Source organism: Tympanuchus pallidicinctus, unplaced genomic scaffold (assembly GCF_026119805.1).
Source record: "Tympanuchus pallidicinctus isolate F22 unplaced genomic scaffold, pur_lepc_1.0 scaffold7, whole genome shotgun sequence".
Classification (NCBI taxonomy): Eukaryota; Metazoa; Chordata; class Aves; order Galliformes; family Phasianidae; genus Tympanuchus; species Tympanuchus pallidicinctus.
This window is the reverse complement of record NW_026294791.1, coordinates 1,140,394-1,149,014: the sequence shown is the minus strand read 5'-3', so window position 1 is coordinate 1,149,014 and position 8,621 is coordinate 1,140,394. Positions and strand designations below refer to the sequence as shown.

At 57.9% G+C, this 8,621-nt stretch overlaps 1 protein-coding gene across 1 annotated transcript; it reads left to right on the top strand.

Moving 5' to 3' along the window:
- The first annotated feature begins 5,092 nt into the window (after nucleotides 1–5,092).
- Nucleotides 5,093–6,692, top strand: GADD45A (growth arrest and DNA damage inducible alpha). Its single transcript, XM_052666923.1, has 4 exons — nucleotides 5,093–5,257; nucleotides 5,351–5,452; nucleotides 5,544–5,757; nucleotides 5,912–6,692. The coding sequence occupies exons 1-4, from the start codon at nucleotides 5,214–5,216 to the stop codon at nucleotides 6,023–6,025; spliced, it is 474 nt and encodes a 157-aa protein (XP_052522883.1). The 5' UTR covers nucleotides 5,093–5,213; the 3' UTR covers nucleotides 6,026–6,692.
- Nucleotides 6,693–8,621: the final 1,929 nt, after the last annotated feature.

The following is an 8,621-nucleotide window of genomic DNA, read 5'->3' as shown; positions in this document are numbered from 1 at the left end:
CCGGGCACATCCGGGCACCTCACCCCGCGCGAGGCGCGCCGGGACTTGGAGGCGGCCCGCGCCCAACGCCGCGCGCGCGGGCGGCGACCTACAACTCCCGGCATGCTCCGCGCCGCCATTGTGTGGGGCCGCGGGCGGGCGGGCGGGGGCCGCCATGGCTGCGGCGTGGGCGGGCGGCGCGGCTCCGTGCTGGGCGGGAGCGCAGCGAGCAGTGCGCGCGAAAACAAACCCACCTCCACACGAGTAAACGCACAGGCGCTCTGAAACATTGTGCCCTTAAAATGCTCCAAGCCACAAACCCGAGTTAAGGAATCAATCGAGCTGGCTGCGACAGCTTGTGCTCGGCTACACGGCGCTTCAGAGCAGCGCGCCCAAGCGGAGCCGTGATCCCGCCGCGATCCCCCTCAGCGCTGCCGTGCGGGGCTGAGATGTGCCGTGGGAGTCACCGTTACCTCGAGCTCTGAGGCGGAATACTTCCTAGCTGGAATACTTCCATTACGGCTCGTACTCAAATAATTACCACGTACACACCCTTAGAGGACGATATCGAGTGGGCCACAAATATTTGCAGTACTCATTAGCCCTGCTGATAGCCAGTGGAAATGATAAATGTGCTGAGAATTAAAACGTACTTCACTGGCGCGTATTTGACATTTCTTCCTGAAATATCACTAAATACGAGTCAGACCCTCCTGGCACACGCTGCTGTAATTACAGCAGTAATTGTGAGGATATTTCTGATGTTTGCCCTAAGCCTGAGAGCTTAGACCACAATTCAACAATTGCTTCAGAAAATCATTTTAAGTCATTTATTTCCAGTTCCTGAGCATGCACGGCTCGTGGAACCCACACAGCACGGGGCTGCATGCAGTGCTCCACAGCAGCGGTGCTTGGCAGAGGCCTCTGGGAAGCCTCCCTCGAAGCGATGGATCTCCCGCATAGGAGCTCACGTGTGCAGGGCGGCTCTGCTCTGCAGCCCTTCCTCAGCTGTGCATCACCCCCAGCAGCTGGGAGCTTTTTGCTGTTGCTCCATGGGGCTGAAATGGCTGCTCTCTGCATGCCTGCAACACACAGCTCTGCGATTTCTGAGCGCTGCCAGCAGCTGTCAGCTTACTAAGCAAGAAGAGGAAACATAGCAGGCTTGAGGTGTTGGTTTAGGTCCTCACTCCACTCCTCAGGTGTATTTTTCCTAATTTCTAACTAAAGAAGCTCACGGTGCTGGTTCTCTCCCGATGTGTGTGCCACCTCGCTGCTAGAGCACGCAGCAGACCCACCGGGAGGCAGCTGCTCAGGTGCTCTTTGAGAGCACACTGACTTCTTGCACATGGAATGCGACATTTGCTTCTGAATGAAGTACAGCCATGGCTTTGGAGCAGCGAGAGAAGCTCCACCTTGTCATGGCACACTGCAAAGCATCTTCAGCAACTTTCTGCTCAGCTTTCTGGCAGCTGTTCTCAGTGGATTCCCAATGTGCTGCCTGGAGATAGCACTCAGAGCATGGTGCTCAGGGCTGCAATTAGATGCAGGGAATGCAGCAGCAGCAGCAGACCAGAACACAGTGTGCTTTGTGCTGAGCTCTTTGCACTGAGCATTCCTGGTGCGTGGGCTCCTGAGGGGAAGCAGTTCTGGAGCTGAGCAGTGCTGGCAGTGGGGCAGCAGCAGTGGGCAGATGTCCTGCAGGACTCCTGCTTACCCTGCTCATTTCAGCGTGGGTTTTCCAGAGCGGGAAACCCTGCAGTGCCGTTAACAGGAGGGCTGTAAACACGTGAGCAACAGCACTGCTTCCTCAGAAGGTACGTGCATTGAAAGCAAAAAAGCACAGCACTGCTCTGCACAAGGAGATGTGCAACAGAAAAGTGAAGCAGAGCGTGCAGCCACGGAACTCAAGTTAACTCAGGCTAATTGAGCCCTGCCTGTTTCTTCTTCCCCTGAATCCCAAGCAACTTGCAAGGTGAGTGCTGCTCCTTCCCAGCAGTGGGACAGCAGGTATTTCCAGCTGACAGAGGCAGCGCCAGAGCCTCGGGAAGCAGACGGTTGGTCCTGAGCTCTGCCCTTACCAAACCCCTCTGCAGCATCCATCTGCTCTCAGTGGGCTCTGCTGGAAAGAGGAAAAGAGAAGAAATAAAGCATTTTCCCCCCAGAAGGACTGGGGGAGCGGGCACAACAGCGGTGCTGCAAAGGCTGGGATGAGTGAGGTACATGCAGTGCTGCCAGCAGTGCTGCTCTGTGCCACCACACCCTGTGGAGATGTATCTGTGGCCCAGCTGGCTGCAAAAGAGCAAACACATCTCCTTTTAATTCATTCATTCATTTTTGTGGCCCATGCCATGGCTTTTCAGCTGGATCAGCCCTCTGGCTCGGTGTTGCTCCCTGAGACTTTTGGGGTGCTTTGCACATTTTCCCCACTGTCAGACCCACGTTCCAAGGCCGACCCCGCAGCCAGGCTCCGTGCATTCATGGAGCAGCGTGGTGGTGCTGTGTCCCTGGATGATGCTGGGGCTGCAGAAGACCTCGGCGTGCTGAACGTGCTGGCAGCAGGCGTGCTCAGACCACGTGTGCTGGGGTGCGCAGGCAGCAGCAGCCGGCAGGGGAACGCGGGCAGGCGAGATCAAACGGCCTGAAAGCAGGTCACGGCATCACTCTGCTGCAGACAGCGTGGCAACTGCTCATTAGGGTGATTACAGGCAGAGGAGCTGCCCCGGCTCTCTGCTAATGAGCAGCATGGGCTGCCTGACCGGTGCGGCACAAGCAAAGCCTGCGGCTCTTGGTGCACGTTCAGCTCCCGCGGTTTTCTTGTGCTGCTGTTCTCCCCTGTCCATGTTCCTGTCTCATCCCCCGCTCCTGTTCTCCCCAGCCCTGTCCCGAGCAGTGCAGCACAGCCCCGGCCCATTGCTGGAATCTGACATGACTGTGCAGAGCATCCCATGCCTTCCTCTGCCTTCCTCTGGCTGCTCTGAGAATCAGAAATAATGCATAGAATGAGAAGCTGGATTCGGTACGATCGATGTATTTACATTCGTTTGTATTCCCTCTTCTTCACAACATAATGTTATACACCGTATATAATTATTGGCAGTTGAAACTGCATTATCTTTAAGGTCCACTCCAACCCAAGCCACGCTATAATTCTATGACTGTGTAAATATTCCATGTATATATAATTTATATTATATATATAAAGGTATCTCTATAAACATCTCCACACGGGCAGCAGCTCCCAGGCGTACCGCTGTCCCATCACCCAGCTGGGACAGACCCAATGTGCAACTGGCACATTGAAAATCAGAGCCCACGGCCTGACCCGGGTGCTGCCTGGGCAATGCATAGCAGCCTGAAAAGAAAGGAAAGAAGGTGACAAGGGATTCAGAGTGCAAGGATTCAGCCTGCGCAGCTCTGTGGATGCTCACACCCCCAGGATTCTCCGGGGGCCCCCCAGGACATTTTTGCCGGCTGAGGCAGGCAGGACGCAGCTCGCACTGCTGCATTCTTCTGCTTGTTCTGTTCCCTCTCATTTCCCTTAGGACCGGGGCTGAGCCTGGGGCCATGCTGCCAGCACCGGGTGGGGGCGAGGGATGCTGGGAGCTGCGTGCTCATCTTGGAGCAGGGGAGGCATAGGGGAATCCCTCTCATACTCGCTGATCCCTGCAGGGAGCTGCAGCAGGAAAATGAAGGGGCTGCCTGCAGTGTGTGAGTTGCTGTTTGCTTCGCAGGGAGCAACCACTGCCTCTGCAGCCGGGTGGATGAGGAGGGCAGCGGGGCTCGCTGGGGACAGGGCTGCAGGGGGCACACGGGGTGTGGGACCCGGGCAGGAGGATGCTGGAACCGGAATGTGAACGTGGGGGTGAGCAATGAGGAACTGGCAGCAAACGAGCCTGATTTCCTCACCCTGGTATTTGGCATCACTGGGGCATCAGCCCCACAAACGTTGGCAGCAAGGACTGAAATGCAGTTCCGAGACATTAACAATGCATTCAAAAATAATTCAGCAATTAATATTTTCTGATTGAAAATGGCTTCGCCCCAACAGCCCCAGTGGGGCCAACACGGGCACATCGTGCACGTCCCACGCAGGAGCTCCCAGCTGCACCGTGTCCCAGCACAGCACCCAGCGCGGCTCTGCACGCAGACAGCACTCCGTCCTGCAGCTCTGCACAGCACCGCGCGCCCTCGGCAGGCACTGCTGCTCTGTGTGAGGGCAAACTGCTCCTGGGTGGGAAATGGGGAAAGAGCCCCGAAGCCCCAACAAATAAAGCCCTAAAGCTGCCAGCGAGGAGCCAGAGGGGCTGCTACCAGGGCGCAGTCAGTAAGGCAGCCCTGCTGCTCGCAGGCACGCCCAGATGATTGGAGCTCAGAGCAGCCCCGGCTCCAACTGTAATCCCATCCCTACACTGGGGCTGCGATTCCGGCTGCTAATGAGGCGAAGTTAATTGGGACCCGCGCACAATGCGCCCACCTGTTGTGCCGGGCCGCACCATCTGCCGCCCACCTGAGGCCTCGCCGATGCCCGGGGCTGGGCCGCGTCCCCTGGTCGGGGCGCCGGGAGCCGCCCACGAAGCGGCGCGCCCTTCGGCCGCTGTCCCCGCAATTCAGCCCCACGGAGCGCACCGGGACCCGTCCCCGAGGAAGCCCCCGCTCGTGGTTTACCGCGAAGGAGCGCGTGGCCCCCACGCACGTGGCCGCGAGCATTGCCCGGGGCCGCTCCCTCCCACCCGGGAGCGAAGTTCTCCCGTCCCCGCGCCGTGACTCAGCGCCCGCATCAATCATTGACCCCGCGCACGCTGCGCGGCCACGCGGGGCAGCACCGCGCGGGGAAAGGAGAGGCGGCCGGCCACGCCCCTTTCCGTCAGGCCACGCCCCCTAAGACGCAGACCACACCCCTTTCCTCGAGCCACGCCCTCTCGTTTCCCCCGGCAGCCAATCAGCGGCCGCCGCCCCGCCGGTTCCCGTGGCAGCGCTGCCCGGTGGCGGAGTTCGGCGCCGGGCGGCGAGAAGCCGAGAGCTCATTTGCATGAACCAATAGAACGCGCGTATGCAAATGTAGGCAGTGCGGGTTGGCTGGGAGCGGGCCGGATAACGACGGTGGGGGCGCCTTTGTCCCGCAGAGGCGGCGGCGAGAAGGGAGCGGAGCGGCGGCGGCCGGGAGCGGCTGGGAAGCGGAGCGGAGCGGGGCCGGGCCGTGCGGTGGCAGCGCTCCTCTTCCGCGCGGCCGCACTATGACTTTGGAGGAGCTGCCTGGCGACCAGCGCACCGCCGGCAGGTAGGGAGCGGGGGGGGGGTTGCGAGCAACTTGGGTGGCGAGGAGAGGGGACGGCCGAACGCCCGGGTGCTGATGAGCTGCGTGCGTGTGCAGGATGGAGCAGGCGGGGGACGCGCTGGAGGAGGTGCTGAGCAAGGCGCTGAGCCAGCGGAGCCTCACCCTGGGTGTCTACGAGGCGGCCAAGCTGCTCAACGTGTGAGTGAACCGCTCTCGGTGTCCCCCACCCAGTGCCCGGTCCCCCTCCGATCCCCCCCAGTGCTGACTCCGCTGCCTCCTCCCCCCCCAGTGACCCCGACAACGTGGTTTTGTGCCTCTTGGCCGCCGACGAGGAAGAAGAAGGAGACGCGGCGCTGCAAATCCACTTCACCTTAATCCAAGCTTTCTGCTGCGAGAACGACATCAACATCCTGCGGGTCAGCAACCCGGCCCGCTTGGCCCAGTTGTTGCTTCCCGACGGCGGTCCTGAACCACCCACTGATCTCCATTGCGTCTTGGTCACGGTGAGTCCATCGGCGATGACTCAATGCCAACGTCCCGGGGAGGTTCCTGAGGCCGAGCCGTCGGCAAAAGCCTCGGCAATCTCCCCGGGACCAAATTTGCTGTTATTTAAGTGGATTTCTTGCTCAACCAGCATTTTTCCCACCTTTTATCCAGAATCCCCACGCCTCCCAATGGAAGGATCCAGCGCTGAGTCAGCTGATGTGCTTCTGCCGGGAGAGTCGCTACATGGATCAGTGGGTGCCGGTGATCAACCTCCCCGAGCGGTGACCGCGTCCCAAACATCACCAAATCATTTTTGCAACCCGTTGCTCAGGAATTGATCGACCTCCACCCCGATAAAAGGAAGAACAGGAGGGAGGGGAGGGAAACAAAACAAACAAACAAACAAAAAAAAAACAACAAAAAAACAAAACAAACAAAAAAATTTGGGAAGAAAAACCAAACAAACAAACAAAGGATTTAATAATAATTAAGCTGTTATCACGTTGACCGCCGAGGTGTTGGAGAGGAGCACGGAAGCGGAGCTGGAAGAGCCAACCCCCATCCCCGGAGTGGGGACACCGCGATGCCGACCGGCCCTTGGGCTGGTTTTTCTTTTTCAAGTGCAACTTCACAGTTTCTGGTTGAAATCTCTTTAAAAGGAGCTCCAAAAAGGTTGAATCGGAACGCTTCGCAAACGATTTTATTGTATTTTTTGGGATGTTGATTCTCAAGTTTTTAATGCTAAGATATATAATAAGTTATTTTATGATATTGATGGAAAAAAAATTATTTATACTCTGAGGTTTGAGAACCGGACTACCCTCGAGCAGTTGGTCCACAGCCGCACGTCTTTTAGCTGCTGCTGAAAGCAGCCACGGTGATGTAATTGTTGGAAATGGGACGGCGCTTTGTTTTTTTGGGGTTTGTTTTTTGAAATAAAGTTTTGACTCTGCTCCTCGCTGCTGGGTTTTGCTTTGCCGCGCGCATTCCCCGGGCTCAGCTCCTGTTGCGCTGCTCCTGTAATGGCACCTGGGCTCCCTCCCAGCCCCTCCCAACCCAGCAAATGGAACAGCAGCTGCCGTGCTGCAGGAAATGTGATTTATTTTTCTTGAGCGCCGCCGCTTTGCAGAGTAGTTCAAACACGAGGAAGCGTTTCAGCTGCCCTAACAGCTCCCACGGAGCCCGGGGCTTGTTCCAAGTCGGGGAAACCCCACTGCTTTGTGCAGGAACCCCTTTCCCAACGCTCCCTTTGCAGCCCCGGTGCCTGAGCTCTGCACCGCGCAGCCGTTTCCCCCCCCCCGGCTTTGCTCCCTGTGCCTCTCAGAGCCGGGCAGGGGGGAGCAGCAGGGCCCACGAGCAGCTGCATGCGTTGTTGTTGCTGCACACAAAGCGGGCAGCGATTCCCTCCCCTGCCCCCAAAGAGCAGCCCCCCCTTCCAGGCCCCGCTTCTGCTGTGGGGAGCTGTGAGCATCGCCCACTCCGTGCCCCCAATTTCTGCATCCCCGCTGCAGCCCAGCCCGGGGCTGCCCAACGCGGGAGCTTCCCAAACATGTTATTTTTAGCTCTGTGATTACAGCCTGTGGCCAGCGTCAGCATTTCTAAAGCGAACGCGGCCCCGGCGCTGATCCCGTGCCGCCTCCTCCCTTTGCATTCAAAATGCCTCATTCTGGCGCACGGTGCTTTGGGAGCGCAGATGTCACGGACCCAGCAAAGCTCGAGCGCAGCTGACCCCAAACACGTGCCAGCGCAGCTCGCTTCTTTCATCCCACAATGGGCCCCACAGGCTGCTGCTCACCCAGGGGCTGCGGCAGAGCGTGCTTTAGGCCTGGCTCCCACAAGCCCAGCGCGCAGCGAGGGCAGCCTGCAGCACCCCATCCATCTCCGTGTACGGATGGTGCACTCGTACGTGTGAAGCTAAAAGCCTTTCGCTTGGGAACAGCCTCCCTTCCCAGGCTGCGAACCAACACGGGGCCTTTGACTCAAAACCAAAGTATGTCGAGATGAGAACAACGAGTCCGAGTGCAGTCAATTTTGGCAAAGCAAACCAGCAAAATGGAAAGGGAAAAATCGAACAAACTCCCCCTCCTCCCTCACAACAGAACCATGGCTTCACCAAGGGTCTGCAGAACACCCAAACTCTTTTTTTCCCCTTTGAATCAAGCAGCAGCAAAATCACCCTTGCAGAGAAGCAGAGCTGCACACCAAGCTGGTTCCTGGGATGGTGGGGAAGGGAGACCCAACGCACACGGCAGCAGTGCCAGCCACGAAGCAGGCTCAGGTGGGGGCACCGAAGCAGTTCCCACCCTGCCCCCAAGGATCCCATGGTTTCATTTCTCCTTTTTCATTCTTCTGTAGAGACCACGTTCCTGTACCACTGAGAATACAGGTCCTGTGCTTTTGCTGCTGCATTTATAGTGAAAGAGCAAAGGTGCACACAGAAAAGTAGCTGCTGGAGCCCATACATGACCCTATACACTGCATGTAGCAACACACAGCTGACCTGCAAAGCTGTGTGATGACGCCAGCATCTGCATCTCACTGTCACTCTCAGATGCTCTGTCTGAGCTGAGAAACAAGGGAAGAGAACTGCTCGGTGTTTTCAATCACACAAAGGCACACTGTGCCCACACACAACCCTTTTGCTCTTTGAAGTACAAGCGGCAGTGAAGGAGATGCTGATGTGAATCTTTGCCCCGGTGCTTCGAGGATGTCAGCACTGCGTGAGAATGTGGAAAAATGCACTCAGTGTGCAGAGAATCAGACGCAGCAGTGAGAAGGTCTGAAGGAAAGGATTTCCCTTTACCCCGTGGCACACGCAGCCCCACTGCCGCGGGGGGAGGGCCTGAAGTTCCACGCGAGCAGAAAGTGAGCAGCCAGGAGC

What these genes read in the sequence shown, in the direction of transcription:
- GADD45A (XM_052666923.1), top strand. Translation starts at nt 5,214, where the DNA reads ATGACTTTGGAGGAGCTGCCTGGCGACCAGCGCACCGCCGGCAG. An exon ending in GCGGCCAAGCTGCTCAACGT is followed by an intron (nt 5,453 to 5,543) that starts GTGAGTGAACCG and finishes CTCCCCCCCCAG; the next exon opens with TGACCCCGACAACGTGGTTT. An exon ending in TCCATTGCGTCTTGGTCACG is followed by an intron (nt 5,758 to 5,911) that starts GTGAGTCCATCG and finishes CCTTTTATCCAG; the next exon opens with AATCCCCACGCCTCCCAATG.